The 20837-nt window shown below is 46.4% G+C and overlaps 2 protein-coding genes across 5 annotated transcripts in view; one reads left to right on the top strand and one right to left on the bottom strand.

The window, feature by feature from the left end:
* Positions 1–227: 227 nt before the first annotated feature.
* TNIP2 (TNFAIP3 interacting protein 2) lies at positions 228–8010 on the top strand. The gene is made up of 6 exons (XM_084517510.1): positions 228–791; positions 2896–3201; positions 5072–5155; positions 5740–6021; positions 6408–6527; positions 7012–8010. The coding sequence occupies exons 1-6, from the start codon at positions 339–341 to the stop codon at positions 7291–7293; spliced, it is 1527 nt and encodes a 508-aa protein (XP_084373636.1). The 5' UTR covers positions 228–338; the 3' UTR covers positions 7294–8010.
* Positions 3208–20837, bottom strand: part of LOC311435938 (uncharacterized protein) — a 42049-nt gene continuing 24419 nt past the window's right edge. The window contains exons 8-14 of one of the 4 annotated variants that reach the window (XM_084517511.1): positions 16597–20631; positions 15348–15459; positions 13619–13943; positions 12289–12452; positions 11149–11398; positions 9327–9722; positions 3208–4516 (exon numbers count right to left, since the gene is read on the bottom strand). In XM_084517511.1, the coding sequence (XP_084373637.1) occupies positions 20462–20631 (170 nt within the window). In that variant the 3' untranslated portion in view covers positions 3208–4516; positions 9327–9722; positions 11149–11398; ... (2 more) ...; positions 15348–15459; positions 16597–20461. Of the gene's footprint in view, positions 4517–9326; positions 9723–10732; positions 12453–13618; positions 13944–15347; positions 15460–16596; positions 20632–20837 lie in introns of those variants that run through there. The other 3 variants (XR_014692495.1, XR_014692496.1, XR_014692494.1) reach the window with 3 other exon arrangements.

Genomic DNA, 20837 nt, shown 5'->3' with positions numbered 1-20837 from the left:
TCAGCCCCGTTCCCCCCACCACTTCACAGCGCCCTCGGGCCGCCCTTTCTCCTCCCCGGGCTTCCCCGGGTGCCTTTGGCCCCGAGGTGGCAGCAAGCCCCGGGGGAAGCTCTGCCCTCCCCCGCTGCGGGCTTCCCCTCGGCGGGGCTGAGGGCAGCGGCGGCCGGGCGGGCAGCGGGGCAGGGCGGCAGGAGGAGCCTGCGAGCCCTTAAACGGCAGCGGCCGCCCCCTGCCTGCCTCGGGGAAGACGGAAGGGCGAAGCTACAGCAGCAGAAGCAGCGACAGCAGCGCTACCAGCAGCTATAGTCCCGGCCGTGCCTGGCTCCTCGCTGGTTTATATGCACCTGGCCGGGTTACTGCTCGCCCCGGAGGAGAGAGAGAAGAAGGGGCAGCGCCGCGAACGAGGCTCGTCCCCCCCCGCCATGTGCTCGGTGAGCGAGGGCAGCAGCACGGACCCGCTGGTGGCTCGCTTCAGGCAGGTGGAGGAGACGCTGGAGAAGCTGCACCGCGAGAACAGGAGCCTGAAGAGCAAAGTGCCCCGCTACAACGCGCTCTGCACCTTGTACCACGAGTCGGTCCAGCAGCTGAAGCACCTGCAGCTGCAGCTGGCCGCCAAGGAGGCGACGATCCGGGAGCTGAGGAGCGGGCTGGCCCGCCAGCAGCCCAACGAGCCGGGGGCCGAGCCCGCCCGCTCGCTGGTGGACAGCCTGCTGGAGCAGCTGGGCCAGGCCCGGCAGCAGCTGCGGGACAGCGAGCGGCTCTCGGCGCAGAAAATGGAGACCCTGAGCCAGGTAAAGAGAGGGGAACCCACACCCGAGGGGGCCCCGGGGCCGGGGGGCGACCCCTCGGATCCGGCCCCGGTGCCTCGCCTGAGGCGGCGGGACCCTGAGGCGGGCAGCGGAGCCCCCTCAGCCCCGCCGCCCCCCTCAGCCCCGCCGCCCCTCTACTCCTCGTTGAGGTTGAAAACAGGCTGGATTTTCTTATTATTCTTAATATTTTGAATATTTTTTTAACGCAGCCGCACGGCAGGAGCGTACGGTGGCGTTAGAAATCTCCACGGAACTGCTTTTGCCAGCAGCAGGAGAATGTAGTAAAAAGAAATAAGCAGCCCACAAACTAAGTGTGGAAGTTCCCTATTAATTAAAGACCCTCCTCGTTATCAGATGTAACTCTAAGACAAACAACTGGTGCCACAGCTTTTTTGTATTCAAGTATTTTTTTTTTTAAAAGTGCACTTTAAAAAATGGCTGACGCTGTGTTGACATTGAGATCCTGCCTCAATACGTGCTTTGAAGAAGGAACCAGCAAGTCTGCACTGTGATGAGACAGACGGGGGGAAATAGGAGCTCTCTTGTGACAAAACAGTCACAAAACTGCCTCCCCTCCCACCCTCCACCAGCTCTATTTTTGGTCCTGCCGTGAAGACTTTCCCATGTTGGGTCTGAAGGGCTTAATGAATTTTGAAGCATTTCTTTCTGTATGAAGCTGGGTGAAGGAATTTCCAAACCAAGAAGTGGTACTTAAAATTGAAACAAGTATTTTTGTCATAAGTAATCTCTTGACCTAATGCTTATACAAAACATTTTCCACATATGACACTCACCTCCAGTACATTTAAATATGTTCAAGTTTGGAAATTTGTAATGAGAGATGATCTTGGTGACACTTTGCAGACAGATAAGAAACCGGTGGCATCTGAATGCCTGCTGTAGCCTGATGCAGAATAGCTTTAGTCTATGGCAGTGGGGAAAATTCAGCATGATGTGAAAGTGTAAACATCAGCAATAAGAGCATATGCTCCTTCTGTAAGTTAGCCTAACAGTTTATTTTAGAAATAACCGTTTTATGCCTTGCCATAAATACCAAAATCATCGTCACTAAAAATAACAACAAGGTACTTTCTGAAGTCAGATGCCTACATGCTGGCAGAGTGCTTCCTGTGGTTTATGGCCCTGTTAGTGCTGCTGAAGAACTGGAGCAGAGTTGAGCCTCTGTTTCGTGGGCTGTGCTGGTACCCAGGGGAACAGCTCAGCAGAGGTCTGGGCTACCAGCAGCCTTTACTTTTGGAGGATGACAAACAGAAGCTGGTTGTGGCAAAGTCAGGGCTGGCGTACTCGAGGTGCATGGTACCTCTGAGTGATCATACCTGTCTGTGAGCAGACTTCTTCCTTCTCAAAGCACCTGAGATGAGAAGTTAACTTGATGCAGTGTGGATGATCCCCCAGACCCTTCTAATTCAACAAGAGGGCACAGCAAGGAGATGCATCTTTCTTTTGTAAGAATGCATCAGGCCCCCTTGCATGGAGCCAGCTCTGGACAAAATACTGATTGCTGCCACATGGATTTCATTTAATCTTTGCTTGTCCTTACCACTCCTCCTTCTCTAGGTGGGGAAATTGTTGTGTATACACTCTGACTTGTCTTTGTCACAGTGCCAGGCAATGACTGCGCTTCACTGTTTTTTGATATCTTTCCAGTTCCAATTTTTTGAGGCAAATCTCTACTATCTGCTAATTTGAAATGTAGGACTATTAAAGCATTTCTCAGTCTCCATAGCTATTCTTTTAAGCTGCTTGTTTCTTTTATCTTTAATTTTTAGCTGCAATGTATGATTGTCATAAAATCTTCACAATTTTTTGCTTGTTGTTTCTGAGTTTATCATTCTGCTGACCAGGAAGTGCTTTTATAGTTGTCTGGGTAGTTTTTGATTGATTGATCTGTCAGTTCTAAGGTTGAGTGTTTATACAGACATTAATGGGATTTTTGCTTTTTAAGTACTTGGCAGGGAACGTAGGAGCAGTATGGGATTGCTGCAATGGGAAATTCAACCTTAGAAATGTTTTGGCTTTTGAGTTCACTTCACTTTAAGTAACTTCCCCTCCCCCTTGTGTTTAGGAAGTGCAGAAGTTGAATCAGCAACTAGAGGAGAAAAATGGAGAGATACAGCAGATGATAAATCAACCTCCATACGAAAAGGAGAGAGAAATCTTACGACTTCAGAAGAGCTTGGCAGAGCGGGAGAAGGCTCAAGCCACCAGTGATGTTCTGTGCCGTTCACTCACTGATGAAACCCACCAACTTCAACGCAAATTAGCGTCCACAGCAGAAATGTGTCAACATCTGGCAAAATGTCTAGAAGAGAAGCAAAGAAAAGAGAAGGGGAATTCAGATGACCAGATTGCTACTGAAAGTTCTAATCAGGTAGTTTTACTGCTATTATGTTTTGAGCACGTTATTAGCTTCTAAGGTGTTTATTACGATGTAAAACTTAGAGAAACAGCCCTTTGAATAATTTCATGTGTGGTGTAAAGGCTACCATGGCAACCTCTGATTACCAAAAACTGAGGATAGAAGCTGTCATCAGTCACTTGTGCTTTGGCTACTTCATGTGTTTATCTCCTTATCAAACATTTTTTTTTTCGAGGAGAGGATCTTGAACCTCAGCCATTCCGTGATTGCAATCCTTCCCTGCAGGTACTGCAGCCAAGTACCTTCTTTATTCTGAAGAACATCTGTGTGCATCACTAGATGGTGCTGTGTTTTTGAAGATGCTGATAACTTGTTTAAGCATCTAAACTCACAAAACAAAGAAAAATCACTTTAAAAGTAGCTTTTATACTAAAAACTACAGCATGTGGTCTTCTCAGGTCAGGATCTGGCTTTACACGTGTAGTACAGACCTACAGAAAGTTGGTTTCGGAAGAACTGGGCAAGGTGTCTCACCTATTTTTGTTCTGGGGTTCCCCTCTGCCCTCCCATTGCAAGGTAGCACTTCTCTCCAGCACATGTGTTTAGACAAACTGCTTCAGGACAGCGAAGTAGCAGAAATGCCACTGAGAAGGACAGAAACACATGGATTGTGTTGTGCTTCGCTGTGGCTTTGCAACACCTTTTCTTTCACCTTAGCTGAAGCTTTTCAGTGCAGGATAGACAGAGTTGTTCTATTGTTCCACAAATCATGACAGTTCAGTCACTAGGTAATTCATGATACTATAAGCAAGCAACATTTGAGGTGCTGCCACCAGTAACAGATAAGAGTACTGAATAGGGTGCTATAAACAGTTCTCACAAAAAAAAAAAAAAAAGAATAATTTTCTCATGACTTTATGGTTGTGAAGTGTAACGCTGTGTTCCAGATGACCACTCACCTATGCTTTTATGATTAACTATATGCATATATCACTTCCACTTGTTGAAATGTTCCAGGAGCATTTCCAAAGAAAATATAATCACGTTAAAACTAGCTCTAATAAATAGAGGTGAAGTAGATGTAAGAGAAAAGGACTTTTTGAGGGAAACTTGAAACTTTTAGTATTATCAGGCTTTGTGTAATTGACAGACAGGAAACTTGATTGGCTTTGATCTATGTAACAAGTAGCTAACCTTGTCCAGCGGGGACTTCCCTGTTGAAGAAGAGAAATTTCAGATGCAAGTACGAGCTGATTCTAGGGAATTTTGTACAAAAGTGTTCTGTATTACTCACGTACACCGGGGTTTTTTTAAGCAGATGTCACAACTGTAAAAAAAAAAAAAAAAAAAAAAAAGAGAGAGAGAGTATCCTTTCACACAATGTATCAAACAGGTTTTCTATAGTAACTTCTTAGTACTAGCCAAAATTGACAGTAATAACAAAGTAATATGCAGGCATGGATGTGTTCTTGTCTGGAGAGGGAAATGCAGTTTCCAAAGATGTTATGGCAACTGTTAAGCACAGTTGTGAGCAGGGTAGTCCCTCTGGCATGAAAAGGGTGGGGTATTTTCCTTGTTGGCTTCAGTGTGCTCAGAGCTTGTAAGACGTTTCTATGACACCACGTGGACGTATCTAAAAGATATCTAAGATGGTAAAACCTGACTACGTTTTGCTTATTATGCAAATAGTATAGCATGCAGCTTTTAGCGTTAAAGAAATGCAGTTTATAGAAACAAGCAGGCTCGTGTATGTACATATTTCAGTGATGGCAAGTATTTTTAGAAGAAACTCATATAAGCTGACTTCGAGTACAACAGCATAGCTAAGTAACATCTGGAATTTTTATGTTAAAATAATGCTTCCTTTATCTGAAAATTACAGGTGTTAGACAATGAAACCTCACTTCAAACCCTTATCTGCAAGCTGCAAGATGAAAACAAAATGTTAAAACAAAAAGTAGCACACGTGAGTACTTTCATTTGTACAGCTTAAAAATTGATTTTGAATTACAGGAAGTTTGGGAATAGCTTGGGCCTGGTTAATCTAATTAAAGGGTAGTTTAATGCAAGTCCCAAGTTGGTTTTAGTCATAAAGCACATGACGTGCAAGCAGAGCACAGTCTTATTTCCTTGGCTAAGAGCAGCCTATTATTTTATATATATTTTGTTTTAAAAAATATGCTGCAGAAAAAAAAAATGTCGTCCCTTCCATGCATCAGGATTCCACTCCAGAAGAACAGCACTAGCCCTAGGGTGGCTGCCAACCCCTCCTATTCCTTATTACTTAATACTGTCTCTGTGGATTGGCAAATAGGGACGGGTGCCTGTGAAGAGCCTGGCATATGGCATAATCTTCCCCTCTCACACAAAGTAGCTCATCCATACTCAGTAGCTGAGTTAGCATAATATATATAAACAAAAGTACACCTATATACTTTAATATATATGTATTATATATATATAATATATAATTTTAGTCCTGCTAACATAGCTTACGGAGGCTTGGAAGTTTGCGTCTTCGTGTTGTGACTCCACTGTGTGATCTTTCAGGTGGAAGACTTAAATGCAAAATGGCAGAAATATGATGCCAGCAGGGATGAGTATGTGAAGCGGCTCCACCTGCAGCTAAAAGAGCTCAAGTCCCAGCTGGAGCAGCAGCATGGTGTAGCTTCAACACAAACCAATTCCGAGCTGATGCAGAAGGAGATATTCCGGTTAAACAAGCTACTGGAAGAAAAAATGAATGAGTGCATCAAAACAAGGAGGGAATTAGAAGATGTGAAGAAGGCTAGTGAAGGAGACACTGAGCGCATACAAATGCTGGAGCAACAGGTTAGTAAAGTTTCTGTTTCCCCTGGAGGTGGGAATTTTGTTTCTTCTCAGACTACAGAAATCTAGTGTGGGGGGGAAAAATCAAACTATTTTTTTATATCTTTTACCACCTGTCTTGCCACATTTGGATATACAGGTAATTAATGCCGCACTTGGAAAGAAACACCACTTAAAAAACTACATGTGGGTCTGCTGGCTTTAATATTCTGTGGTACAGATCTGAAAAAGAAATACGAATGCTTTTAAAGCACAGATATGATAGAGAAGATAATATTGAGATTCTGGGAATAAGTGCTTACAAACAAAAGGAATCTCAGCCTCAACTATGTAATCTAACCTGCCATGCTCTAACTTCATCAAATGCTAACATAATGATTCTTTTTCAGGTCCTGGTTTACAAAGACGATTTCACATCTGAGAGATCAGACAGAGAACGAGCACAGAGTAAAATACAAGAGCTTCAGCTAGAAGTCGCATGTCTCCAACACCAGCTGGCAAGACGACAGGTAAGCAAGCAAAAAGCTCATTTCTCCAATAAGTATATCTCATTAGGATTCAAGACTAAAATGTACTTCTAAATACCTTTAAAAAACCTTAGTACTTCTAAAGCTGCACTGAACTGAAATGGCTATCAAAAAATTGTATTCTTTCAAAGTCAAGCTCTAGCAGAGATGCGTGTCAATACATACATATTCCTTTCTAGTTCATTTTTTCCCTCTTTTTGTTGACCACAATAACAGTGAATTCTCATAAGGGACAGAAGGACAACTGACTTGTGTTAACAGTGGCATCTTGAAAGTAGCATACTAGCTATATCCTGTTGTCTAGAAGCCTGCTTATGACTCTTTGAAATAAAACTGCAAAAACTGATGGCTATTTTATTTGCAAATCTTCAGGTGAACCCATAGGCAGTGTTTCAAATAAGGGTGATATTTTATTTTAAAGAATGTTTTTTTCAAATTTTTCAAAAGCTCTTCTTTCTCCTTCTAGGACTCAAGAGATACAAGTACTCATTTCCGAGTTCACGTTGGTAACCAAAATCATACGCATGTACAGACGAGCACTGAGCATCTACGAGGCAACAGCCCAGGCCAGACAGGCACAAGAAGAACACCTTCACAGTCTGAACAGACTTCTCCACCTGGAGACAGTGGAAACTCAGGAGCAGAGGGCAGGGGACAGGGTGAACTTCGATGCCCTCACTGTATGAGGTTTTTCAACGATGAACTCAGTGATGAATTTCTCAAGCACGTTACTGAATGTTGTCAGTGACAATGTGATGTGAGGCACATAAGAAAATCACTACTCTACAGACTGCAAAACTTGGACAAATGGACACCTCTTAGTAATTAGGAAGATGAACAGTATCTACCTCTTATTTGATTTCACCTTCTCTTGGACTGTACAAAAGACTTCAAGGTAAAGCAAAGTATTTTCATGAAGAATTATTTTTTTGACAACTACAAGGCAGGCAAACATAATGCAAATTCTACTCCAGACTAAAGAAAATGAAACTTACAGCGGTAGCTAGCTTCAGAGTACAGCTTGGCTCTTACTGGAGAGTAATTATCCACAGCAGTCTGAAGGCTTAGGAAAAGAAGTCACTGAACTTGAAAACTTCTTTCTCTTCTGAAAAGATAGTGTGAAGAATGGGGGAGGAACAGCTTGACAAAAGAAAAAGACCTCTTGTGCTTTATCTGGATTAAAAGAGAATATTTTCTTGGCTATTGAGACCGAACTTTCAGACATCTTATTTGAAAATCCCTGTGTTCAACTGCAATCAGGAGAAGTGGAAAAAAAAAACATACAAGGGCTGGTTGTTAACTAAAACTAGCCTGTCTTTTTGCACAGACAATGTACAGGGATATTTATTTTTTCTGTGCCATAAATATTTCACATAATGTGTATTTGTGTAATTATTGATTGAATTCTAATTCTACCAAAGTGTTATTTTTATAATAAAAGTGATTGTGAAGTTGCTTTACTATATTAATGTAGTCAAAAATGTCTCTTTCAGTGCATCATAGTTCAAGTAACTACACTTCAGGGCTAACTAAATGTCATGGTTTCAGGTATGAGTTGTTCCATTACTGCAGTGACAACCAGTGTCTCAAACTGTATTCAAATAGGTTGAGAGTCACTCATGTGAGAGGACAGATGATCTTTCAGCTGTATGAGAATCCATTTAATGCACTAACCTGCCATGCAATGTTTGTGACAAGGCCATTGATAACTTAGTTTTTTTCTTGTCATTTCTAAGTTGGAGATAACTTGAGCATAGAGCTGAGGGACTGTTTTGAGATGTATTTTTAGGGATAAGGTTTTACAAACATAATGGGGCTACATTTTTCTTCCCAGCATTGGCTCCAGGTAGTTCTGACTAGGCAAGAGCTGCAGTTAAGGACTTTACAGCCAAAGTAAAGGCCTACTCTAACCATGACCTTCCATAATTAAAACACCCAGCCACCTTCCTTTGTATAACACCCATCTTCTGCTTCATTTCCTTTCCAGTTCAGAGGACTGTGAATATTTTCCTTTGCTTACCCTTCTGTATTTCTATTACCTTCCTTCTTTCCTCAGTGCTTCCAAAACAATAGAAGTTGCTGTGATTTCCTACAGCATGAACTCCTAATCTCCCATAGAGCACATTTATCCTGCTCAGAGTAAAGCCAGCCTCCCCATTAGTTTAGTCTTCCTTTCACTGTTTCCACAGTTTCAGCACAAGCATAGAAGATGCTCTTTACTGTGCTCCAGGGTCACAACACCGTAAGGCCATAGCACACACCTCTTTCCCAAAAAATAGGTAACCGAGCAACACAGCAGTCCGCCCCATATTTAATGTGGTGTGAACCTGGAGGGTTACAGCACAGCTAAAAGAACTGGTGTCACAGCTGCTTTCCTTGGATGAAAGGGAAACAAATTTTTGAAAGAAACAAGACATTGGGGCTTGCTTGTATCAGAGCAGTGAGTTCACTTCATCTCAGGAATCCAGGAATCTCATAATCCAGGAAGGCACATATGAAATTCTGTGATGAACAGCTACAGATCTCTAAGCACATCTCTATTATTTCATCATCCTTTTAGAGCCCCAAAAGAAGCTGATTCGATGTGCCAATGTTGCCTCAGGTGGGATATTACCAAAAAAAGATGTGTGGGCCATTGCACGCAGCCTGCAGGTGCAATGGTTTTTAATGGTCTGATCTTTAACCGATTGTAAACCAGTGATTACTGGTTTGTTCTTCCCAACGCAGCCTGCATAAACATGCACTGATTTTTTTTTTTAGGGTGACCATTTTATACATTACCTTTTAAGGTCTCAGAGATCAGATGTAGCCCACACAATATAGGCTGAGAAAAATATGATTAAGCTTCCTGTGGCATAAACTAATCTCGCAGCAGTTTATTTCTTCTGACTGTTCTCAGTAGAAAAGTCTTGTTTATGACTTCAGTGTACATCTGTACCATATTGCCAGTAATCGATCCAGTAGAATGAGGGTTTTTTTAATTTATTTTTAAGTGATTCACTCTGCAAAACAGTTACAAAAAGACAAATAGAACAGTAAATTCAATCTTGGCATTCCTTTTTTTTTGTTGCTTGGAGCTGATCACTGCATTGATACACATCAGTCAGAAGCTCAAGCCTGCTGTGGGTTTCCAACGTGTTAATCTCTGTGGGTACAGCTGGACAGACTGACCTACAGCTATTAGAAACAGATGCGAGAATTCAGATAATAATAATCTACATTGTGCAGCATACAGAAATCAACAGAAGATATTCTCACGGTTTCAAGTCCTGCAAATCAGTCCCCTGTCAAAGCAGAGATCAGAACCCAAACCCTGAGAAAGGAAGGCCCTTTAACGCGGAGAAACTGGATATAGCTCTGAAGAGGACCATGCTGGCCCAACAGATGCGAACTGGTGAAGTTCTAAATCACGCCCAGATTACAGCAAGTCTCCTATAGCCTAACCTAAAGCTGTGTGGTAAGAGTCTACAATTTGAATACCAATGGCAAAAATCTAGGACAGATCTACTGCTTTTCAGTTTAAAAAAACCTCATCTTCAGAGCTATTTTACAATTTCCTATTGTGTAACTCCTCCTTCCCTTCCCTAAGCTGGTAAAAAAACCTTGCCTAGCCTCACCTATTTCTTTGTCTTTGCACTAACAAGAAACCAGTTACACAGTGAAGAACTACCAGTGTCTGGTTACTAAAACCACAAGTGTTTGATTTGAATTGTAAGGCCTAAACTATTTGTCCTAAGAAAACCTGTCTGTTACCCAGTGCATGGAGTTTTACAGCAAAGTCACTGGCAGATCTCTTGAAAAAATACTGTGAAATCTCCCCACCAGGCAAAGCACACACATCCATGCTTCCCATGCAATTATTACCAACATCCACATTCACAATTCAGGTTCCTCGAATTGCAGACTGAATGTACAGAAACTGCCAGCTCCACCACCCCAACACTGAAGTGAAAGCAGCCAGAAGTTCTCAGCAGCTTTTGAACCCTTTAAATTAAGGAGAGCTCCTTCTGGCCTCACACTGCTTTTCTCTGCCACTTGGATGGCTGTCCAAGGAGTGGGTGTCTTGTTTGGCCAAACAGTAAAAGCAACCCAGTTCCTTTCCCCCAAAAAAGTGATAAAGTAGTAAAAGTGATAAAGTGATAGTGACAAAGTGAAAAAGTGATAAAGATGAGTAAGAAGTAACTGGATAAAATGAAAAGAACACCATCAGCTTTATGAACTTTCATTAGCCATTTGTACAACCTGTGTTCACTCAAAACATCTGCAAATCTGCAGAAACAATTCCTCACCCAAGAGACTCTTAAAGCAGGAGATCTACAAGACCACACGGGACTTAGTTCCTTATTTGCTGCATTGGTACCAAAAGGCATCCGAGGTAACTGAACCCTGCTCAGGCCCATTCCAAATTGTGTAACTCTCCCACAGCCATGCTAGCAGGCTGACAGAGGTACCCCTGGAGGTCCAGGGAGGCTGGGTGGAGGCACGACAACTCTCTTCTGGGACTTAGAGGATCATGTCTTAGCACGTTATGAGATGCCAAGATGGATTTGTCCATTTATTGTCACCGTTAATCCATCCCTTCTCTTAATTTCTCCCTCCTTACCATTACCTTCCTGAAGTTCTCCTCCAGAACAGTGTGAGTCCAGACCCTGGACAAGCAGCCATCTCGTCACCAACGAGGTTTTCAGACCACAGCTTCACTCCAGGTGCTGGCAAGCTGCTTCTCATTGCTCCTGCATCTAATTATACCTTATTTTGGGTGGGATTTTCAAGTAAATGCTATTTGCTAATACTGCCAGGGTGTGCTGGTTGCCATGCAGAATCAGGCCCTCAGTGCACCATCACAACAGCAGCTGTAGGCAAGACTGACTCACAGTCACAGAAAATACAACCAGGAGAAACCTCAGAAGTTGGTCCCTACCCCAAGAGCCCCAAGGGAGAGTCAAGGTCAACAATAAAGCTGTCTTCTGGAGCATGGCAAGTACTGAACTACAGAACCAATACCCTAAAAATCCTCTCAAACCTTTGGCAACTGGAAGGCCACATCTGTTTCCCCTCCCAAAGACTGATAGGACATCAGAACTTTTAAACCAAGCCTTAAGCGATGCCTCAAGATTAAGAGCTCACTGACATTAATACCAATGACAAGAATAAAGTTTGTTCAAGAAGATACCTATGCTTGACGGTATTTTTTTTAAGCTTCTATTTCCTGTGGCTTTGCTGCATGTGTATATATAGAAAGCAAGGGAAATTCCAAACAGCACACCACCGTACTCAGAACAGCGCTGCTCGGTCCAAAAAAGGGAAGTCTCAAATTCTTTTTCTACAAAATCAATGTGAATTCAAAGTATGCTGCAGTAATATTTCCTAGTACTGTGCTCCAGTAGGTACCAGCCTGCGGCTTTCAGCTAAAGACCTAAAGCTGCAGAAATGCCTGTGGGGGACTAGGTCAAAGCAGCAGAGCCTCAGCGATGCGACACCAGGTTTGGCAGTGTTCATGGTCAAGGTGGGCTCCTGCCTTCTCACCTGATGCCTCAGCTCCTCGCTAGATGCAGAGCCCAGCTGAGCCCACCCACTGAAGCTTTCTAGGCACGTCCTGCCTGGGGGGCAGAGCTCCAGCAGGGTCGGAAGAGCTCCCACAGCCAGCGGAGGTTTGAGGTTCCCAACAGCACCGCTGCTGTTCAGTGCAGTCCCCCCTTTTCTCTTTATTACATCCATTTTTTCCTCCTCTTTTTACACTTACGGGTGAGAAGCCATGGGTGCAAGAACCCTTCAAGACACGTGTTGGATGTCTTGTGTGGATAGGGGCTGATGTTTTCCCTCAGGAGGCTGTGGTGTTTCCATTGCACAAGCAGCTCCGCTGTGGACAGCACTGGACCTGAGGGTGGGTTACGAGAAAGCTCATTTCTAGAAGGTGCCAAAAAAAACAACAAACCACCGTTAGAAGTGTGTGCTTGGCTCACCCACACTTGTTCCCCAGGACAGCACCACTTCTGGAGAGCAGGCCACAGCAGCGAGCAGGACAGCTGCCTGCTCACGCCGTCACCCACCCACCCGCTGTCACCCCAACACGCCTCGCCCAACGCCTTTACACCCCCAGTTCTCAGTGAGTGGGAGGGAGGAAAGAGCTGTGGGACTCAGTTTTGGGGAACCGGCAGATCCTCCTCCGTCCCCTCCCTGTCCCCAGCACAACGCTCTCCCTCCCCTGTTTGCACTCACCCAAATCTCTTCGTTCAGTCTGTATCGATACAAAAAGCATCTCCCCTGCTCCATCGCCCTGCATGGGACCTCCTGGGTCACACACACACATCACAGGCAGCTTTCAGAGGCAGGACGTGTTTTTAGGTGAGCCCAGGGTTTGCAGGATGGAGGACAGGGCACCAAGCTGTGCGTGGCTCCAGCTGTGCCCCCGCAGCTGCAGCTCGCAGCGTGCCAGCCACCTGCACCAGCCACCTGGTCCCCAGCCCGGAGGAGAACCACGATGCTCATGAAGAGAGCCCCAGGAGCAGCCCCAGCACAGATCCCCCAGAGAGGGAAGGGACCTTCCTCTGGTCCTGGCTGCTGTGATGAGGAGCCTCCCCTCCCTGCACCGAGAGCAGGCCCAGGCTGAGCCCTAATCCTGAGCTGCAGGCGATCCTTGCCAGCAGGAGCATGCCACCTGCAGCAGCACTGACTGCGTTTGGTTTAGGAGCTGCTTTTAGGGTGCTGACTGCTCTGCACTGCCAGAGCCTGGGACAAGGCCTGGTGCAGAGTGCCTAGAAAACAAGAGACAGAGCAGTTCCCATCCTCAGTGGCATCCAGGAGATGTTCAAGGACTTGGCACAAGTCCACCTCTAACCCTCATGTCACAGAGGACAGTCACAGCAAAGGGCCAGGAGACCAACAACAGCACGGAGAGGCAAGCAGGGGCAGAAGTTCACCCAGAGCCTCCTTACAACATGGCATTGGCCCCAAAGCACACGGTGTTTTCCATGCAATTAAACGATGCACTTACACAGCACCTGCTACACACACGCAGCAGGCACAACAAAGGACGTGCTCTCCATCTCTCCCTGTGTTCAGGGCAGGCTCACCTGGGCATGGCACTGGGGAAGGTCTCCTTCTCTGGGACATTTCTCTGCTAGGAGGGCAGCAAACCTTCCCCTGGGAGGTCAAGTCATTCCTGTAGCTCAGGCTCAGACAGGCGCCCACTGTGAATGCATGTGAGATGATTTCTTTGGGTGAGGGACGTGTCCCCTGTCACACCTGTGACGAAGCAGAGACGTGCAGGCCGTCTGTCTGTCTGTCAGTGCCTCACTGCTGTGCCGTGCAGAGGAGGGGCGTCATCACAAACACAAGGGCCTGCAGAGAACGTGCCTGCACCGAGCTCTACACGTCGTTAGAGCTTGCATCTATCAACTGCGGGAGGGAGAAGATATAAAAGTTTATTTATTGCAACTGTAGAATTGAATAATGAGGCCCACATTGATCTATTCCAATGCTGTGAATTGCTCTTGGAGCAACAGCCCCCCAGTTACCAGCATTCCCTCGTTGGGGATGCTCTTGGCTGGGTGAACACGGCGAGAGGGGAAGAGCTGCGAGCCACAGCACGCCGAGATCCCGCAGAAGAGCAGCCTCCCGCAGAGCAATGCAACCCAGGAGAGGTGCTCGTGCTGAGACAAGAAGGGGTTTTGGTCCTCATCAGCAGGTGAATGATGCAAAAGCAGCTCTGCCTCCAAGCTTGTACCTTGTTTTCTTATAAAACAGAGCTCTGACAGCTCCCCCGTGACTCTTAAAGTAGCTTTAAAACCACACAGAGTTTCTTTTAATAGGACTGAGGAAGCCAAGTCCTCTCTCTCTTCTGAGCCGTCCACTTCACTGATTAGAGCCCACTTTTACCCTATTCCAGTCACACCCTAACACAAAAACAGTTCTCGGGGCAAGACCCAGTGCCCTGGACATCACCCACCCCACCAAAAGGGTTACCCAGACAGAGAGGTCAGCTCCAAAAGCACCCTCTGTTTGCCCTTCTGTACCTCTGTATCTAAGGGGTGGTCATCAAGAGGCACCTCAACCCCAAAGGTACCAGCACCACTTTCCCCGGGGGCACCCACAAGTTTTTACACCTCTTCAGTACCAGTCTTTTGGCCCTAGGAGAAGGATTCCAAAACTGCTCCAGGTGGTGTGCTGAGACCGACAGGAGGCCTCTGACAGCCCCAAAAATCACACGCTGTGTGCAAAGCAGAATTGATTCCCGCAGAGGGGAGGGCTCTGCAGCCCCCTGCGCAGCCACCCACTGCCCACAGTGCCAGGGAGCAGAGCTGGACTGGGAAGGAGAAGATGAAACTGGCCTGAAAGAGACACGAAGGCAAAGAGGTGGTGCTGAGACCAGCCAGAGGGACGAGAGCAGGGAGCTTTAAAGGCAGTTACTCAGTCATCTTTTTTAGATGAATTGCTGCGGCGGAGCCGAGGAGCCAGCTCGAGGTGCAGGCAGGCTTTCCCCTCCCACACAAGATCCATCCTTTGATAACCAGATGTGGAATCCCCTAAACTCGCCGCGCGGCGGCAGCTCCCAGGGAGGCACAGCGTGCAGTGGAAAAAATTGATGAGCACAGCCACCAGGCCGCCGTCACCCCGAGAAACGAGTGGCAGCGGGTTTGGTGAGCCCTGCTCAGGCTGTGCTGCACTGCACCTACACACCCACGGCGCTGCGTCCCCTCCTACAGAATGTCAAAGCCTCCAGCTCCTAAAATAGAGGCAAAAATAGTCCAGGGGACGTTTCACTGGTCTCGACTTTCTCTTAGAGCCAGGGTCTGTGCTCACCTTGCCCTCCACACTCCGTCTCCTGCCGGTGGCATCTCCTTTCTCAGGCACTTTTATCTCTGTGGTTTCCAGGTGACTCTCTCAGGGAAAGTTTACTGGAGCTCCATCCTTCCTGAAACGGCAGCAAAAGCCAGTAACCACTTCCTCTCTGCACAGCTAAGGAACTGCAAATGTGCAGTGTTGCAAAACAGCGTGAGGACACTCTCCCTTCTGCCCCTGCCGTGCTCTTGCAGGCATTAACATCAGTTGTTGCAAACGCGGTGCAGCAACAAGGTTGGGAAACAATTAAGCAGAAAAAGCCACTCTCGCAGTTAGGAAAGGTAAAGGGCTGCTTGTCGTTCTTCCCTGCAGCCAACTCGTGCCTTGGCACTGTCAGCAGCTGTAAAGAACCCAGTTCCTGCAGTCGAAATTCAGAGCTGCCCCCCTTTTAGAGCTTAACTGAATGCTTTGGAGTCAGACCCTACAGCTGGCTTGCACTAAGAGTACTTGCAGGGATTTCTCTTTTGCTGCAATTGCAAAAACAAATCGTGAGAACAGATAACAGCATCTAATAGGGGTTTTCACAAAGCTGATGTCATGCTGCTTCCCTAACCAGAGGGGTACATAATGCCCCCAGCATCTAAAGGAAAGGACCCCATAAGGCAAGCAGCTGGGTTTGGGTACCTGGTGTGACCCCCTGCAGCCTTGGAGCTGTTTGCTTACAGGGCAGTGTTAATGCTGTTGTAAGGCTGCATCCTAAGCAGCTGATGTTTGGCTGGACTTGAAAAATCAAATTCCACCCTCCTCCCGTACTGTGCAGCGCTCAGCTCACGGAAAACAGATGGCGGTGACTCACGGGAGTGCCGAGCTTCGGGGCACTCTGCAAAACCCTGGGGCACCCTGCTGTTTTCACAGAGATGGTGCTAACACGAACCAGGAGAGGTTTGTGCAAAGTCTGCAGTTGCTCTGACGCAGTTTTGGTGAGACAATGCTGTGATTTCACATAGGAAGCCCTGGGCTAGGCACGCTAAAAGCTTGAGTTTCAGGCCATCTGTGCAGTACCTTCATATAGTCACAGGCTCTGGGCTCTGCTGTCTCTCTTCTTTCCCCCGTTTGAAAGGCAGCAAGGATTTTCTTCCCCATGGCTGATACAGAACAGGCAGGCCAGCACAAACCTGTACCTACCCCTCTGCTTATACTGCTGCAATTATTCCACTTCCCAATGCAATTCCTTATAAATCAAGGTGAGTGATTTACACAAGACGCTTACAGCTGAGGCAGGTAACAAGCCCAGGTGCCAGCGTGAGCACTGCAGGCCCCTCGAGTTGGAAATCCAGGATCTCTTCGAAGCAAGAGTCACAGAAGAAGCCACGGGTTCAGGAGATGTCGAACTGCATTTCTGTCTGGAGCATGGGATTTCCACTCTACCTCTTGGCAAGTGAGAGGTCAAATAAAAAAAAAGAGGGAAATATAAACACAACAAAAGGTTATAAAAGTTTACTTAAGAAGCCAAGACCGACCACAAAGAAAGGTTTTTTCTTAAGATATTTTTTAAGGAAATAAACAGTATAATAGCTTTTGGGCATTCATTAAATAGTAATGGAAAATTCTGTCGCATGAGAAAGGACTGATAGGAACTAAACTTTACAGAAAAGGACACGGGCAGGGAGCCAGCACCAAACGGAAACGCAGGAGCAAAGTTACTGGAACTTCTGGGGGAAGGCAGCAGGTCTAGGCACGAAGCGTTTTTCTAAAGCAAATTGATGACTGTCACACTCAATGGCAAGTTTGCAAAATCACCAAATAGCTGGGTGCGGGGGGAGGAAGCTCTGGAGATCGGCTAAGCCCAACCATCACGGCAGAGAAGGGCCAGCCGTGGCAGGCAGGGTTTGACCAGCCCCATGGATTTTGGCCATCTCTGAGGATGAAGGCTCCACGGCCTCTCTATGCAACCTGCTCCAGGGTTCAATCACTCTCAAAGCAGAGAAGTTTTCCTTATGGGATGTTGGAATCGTGCCCGCTGACTCCTGTCCTGGCACTGGGCACTGCTGCGATGACTCTGGGTTCATCTTCACTGTCCCAAACCAGGTGTTGGTACACATGGGGAAGGCTCACCCTGAGCCTTACGTTCTCCAGGCTGCGCAGTCTCTCTCCCAGCTCTTCTCTCTCCATCTGCATGGCTCCTCCTTGGAGTTGAGCTATTTGACAGAGGACAACCCTCCGCCCCAAAAAGAATGCCAAAAAAGACCTATTTCTCCCCTTCCTGTGAACCACCTGAGAGGGATATTGCTTATTTAACTGCTTATTAACACTCACAGTATTCAAGATCTATGGATATATAAATATCCTTTGGATATACAGAGGAGACCTCAAAACCACCAGCTAAACCAGAAGTGACACAGTTCTCACAGGAATCGGTGTTAAATCAGAAAAATGGCTCCTTTGGCACGGGTTCCAGGACAAACACTACAAGTGTTTGTAAGAAACATGACACTGACCATTGCAGGGAAGGACGGTGATGAGGCAGGAAAGAAATCCTTTTTTTTTTGACAGTAAATTCCTCAATCCAAATGCACAGGCTTGTTTTGAAAACCCAGCCAACAGACTGGTTAGCAAGAGAGCCTCAAAAGCCTCAGAGGTGCAAGGCAGGTACCTGTTTGATACCTAGGGCCCCCAAATCACAGCAAATTAAAACCCTGACAACACAATTCCACATAGGAGGCCTTCTCTCTGTCCTCCCTGCATGTTTATCACTGCTGCCCTGGCCTTCCTGACTTCCCAGTCCACAGCTTCTGTATTTTTTGCAGCTTGTGAACGCCTTACAGTAAGGCTGGGGTACAGCAACTGTTTCCATTTGTTTAGGTCTGATCTCACAGCTCAATGGGATGGTATTTCTAAAGTCGCCCTCTTTGTAGCTGCTCTCCCCCTTCGTGAAGCCTATGAATCACAGCAGGTCATGTGCACACCAGTAGGCGATAACACAAAAATCCCTTACGCTTAATGTCAGCTTTTGTAGTATTCCCTCCGCTGTATAAAACACCCATGTCGAGTCCCTTGCTCACCAAGGTGAGGAAATAGGGGCACTGACTAAAACCAAGCAGTCAGTTTGGAAACTCACCACGTCTGTGAGAGCATCACAAATGCGACCCTGAGCCTCTGTGCTTTCCTAGGCCCCACGAAGGTAGCCCCGAGGTGTTGACCTTTGTCTGCTCAAGACTAGAACAAGACCAAACTCACCTCTGTTGATTTCTGAACAAGGATCTGAAGTGCCAATACTTCAAGTGAAGTACTGAAGGGCACTGCTCACCCCAATGTTACTGAATTTCTCTCAGTCTGACAGATGTATATAATTAAACTGACCTGTGTGGGTTCATTTGAATCTCATTTGGGTGAATACTGCATTTGGGACCCCGATATTAAACTGAAAGAAGAAGACAAAAGGAGTTAAGCCCTGCTCAAGCAAAAAGCACTGACATCTGATGCAAGAAGGGCACAACCACTCTGCTCCTGCCTCCTTCACAGGCACCGGCTGTACCAGGGCACTTAACACAACAAACACCAGTGATAACAAAGGAGGGTGAACAGAAATGGGGATTCTTTGGATGAATTGGATTTTTTTCAAAGTGCTGGCTGATGCTGTTCATCATCAAGTACGTACGTATGAAAAGTTGGCTGAATTTCTTGAATTCCCAAACATTTTTGGCCTTGTTTGGGAAGTCGTGGAGAACAGATGAAACTTCAGAGACTCTGAAAGAACAAACATCCTGAAAACAGAAACAAAACAAATCTAATTTTAATCCCCCTCACCTTCTAGGAAGGAACAAGCAGATGAATTGCAAATACCTACCTGACAGCAAGAAAGTGATTTATTCCTGACAAATCCATGCTGGCTACTACTCATGGCCAAACTGATAATTTCCTCCTTTTACAGGATAACAGCTCTTGAGAACGGGGAAAAAATAGTAGATAGCATGAGATAAGTTGAGAGTTTGAACAGCATTGTGACAAATTTTCCATAAGCCACCTATAAAAAAAATTATCTCAAGGGGTACAAAAACCAGTCCTGAAGAATGTATCAAATTAGGAGACTTAAAGATTGGTCCCGGGTTGAATATGCAGTTATTTTCATTTCCACTGATGGGGGATGGGACAGATGCATTAAATTCACATGCAGATCTCAAGGTAAAAGGAGATGCTGGCACGTTGGTGAAAGAAATCAGAACAGCTCTGGCAAACTGGAGCACTGGTTTGTAAAACGCAGGCAGCTCAGCAAGAACAACTGCAAAGTTACGTAATTTCAGGGCTCCTGAATTGCACAAAACCACGAAGAGGAATCACTAACAGGGCAATTCCTCCGAGCAGCTCGGAGGCTGGAATGAGTCACGGGCTGCTGCAACTGGAGCCAGGCACCAGAGAGCAAGGAACAAGCAGGGGCGCTGGCAGCTGGACACGAAGGAATCCCTCTGTGGTACACAGCGTTTGAAAACTGTTGAGAAAAAGACAGCAAAAATGGACAAAAGACCATGGGAGTTTCTAGGAGATGATTAGAAACTATGACAATAGGTTAAAAGGCTGAGGGGAGCCAGGCTGTATCCCTGCAGAAGGCAAGGAAGCCTCCTTCCAGCCCAAATTCCGTTAGCTACCCCAACTGGAAACCCCCTTGCAGCCTCCCCAGGACAAGTTCTCCCTTTTTCTACCCTGTTGGGGCTTGTGCTGTGGATCTGTCCCTCCTTTGTGACGGCACTGCAGCCCCGTGCCAGCTGGCAGCCCTGCCTGGCTCTGCTGAGCATCCCCAAGCCCTGTGCAGACACTCCCTGGGATGGAGCAATGCCCTTCCCTGCCTCCCAGCACTTCGTTGGACCCCGCAGGCAGCAGCTGGGACAGCAGAACCGGCCAAGGCTCGCTGCCACCCCAGCCTTTCAGACTTCTGAAAGTTTTTCAGGGCTTTTTCAGTGCTTCTGCAACAATCCACAGAGAAACCATGCCGTGCACCACCTCCCAGCCCAGCTGCACAGCATCACCCCCAAATCCATGCACACACGTAAAGGGAACAGCATGTGTTTGTGCTGACACGTATCTGCAGCTGGGGCACGAACCTCTCCTGCTGTAAGGCAGTGCTGCATCCAGCAGGATGCTCAGGGGTGGCTCTCGTTCAGCCCAGAGGAAGGACAGATTTTCACCCAGCACATCATGGATGATGGGCACAGGAGGGCTGTGTGGAAGCAGACCTGAACCTGACTGTTCCCAGCCTTCAGACTCTTCACCCAGCCTGCTCTTTCACTGGGGCTTTCTTCCTGCGTCTCCCCTGCAAGAGCCATCAGTTTAACAGGTTGTTTCAATAACAGTTTTGGTTCTGCTAGGTTAGCTTTCTCCAAGACACAACCAGCTTTCCAAAACCTCACAAGTACCTCCAGCTGGAGGTATTGTCAATCACTTCAAATACGTAACCCTGTCTGAATTGATTCTTTACATACTAAAAATTGGGAATGACTTGGTTCCACGTTCTGCAAA

The sequence above is a fragment of the Aythya ferina genome, assembly GCF_964211825.1.
Source record: "Aythya ferina genome assembly, chromosome: 4".
NCBI classification, from domain to species: domain Eukaryota; kingdom Metazoa; phylum Chordata; class Aves; order Anseriformes; family Anatidae; genus Aythya; species Aythya ferina.
This window is presented reverse-complemented; position numbering and strand designations above follow the sequence as displayed.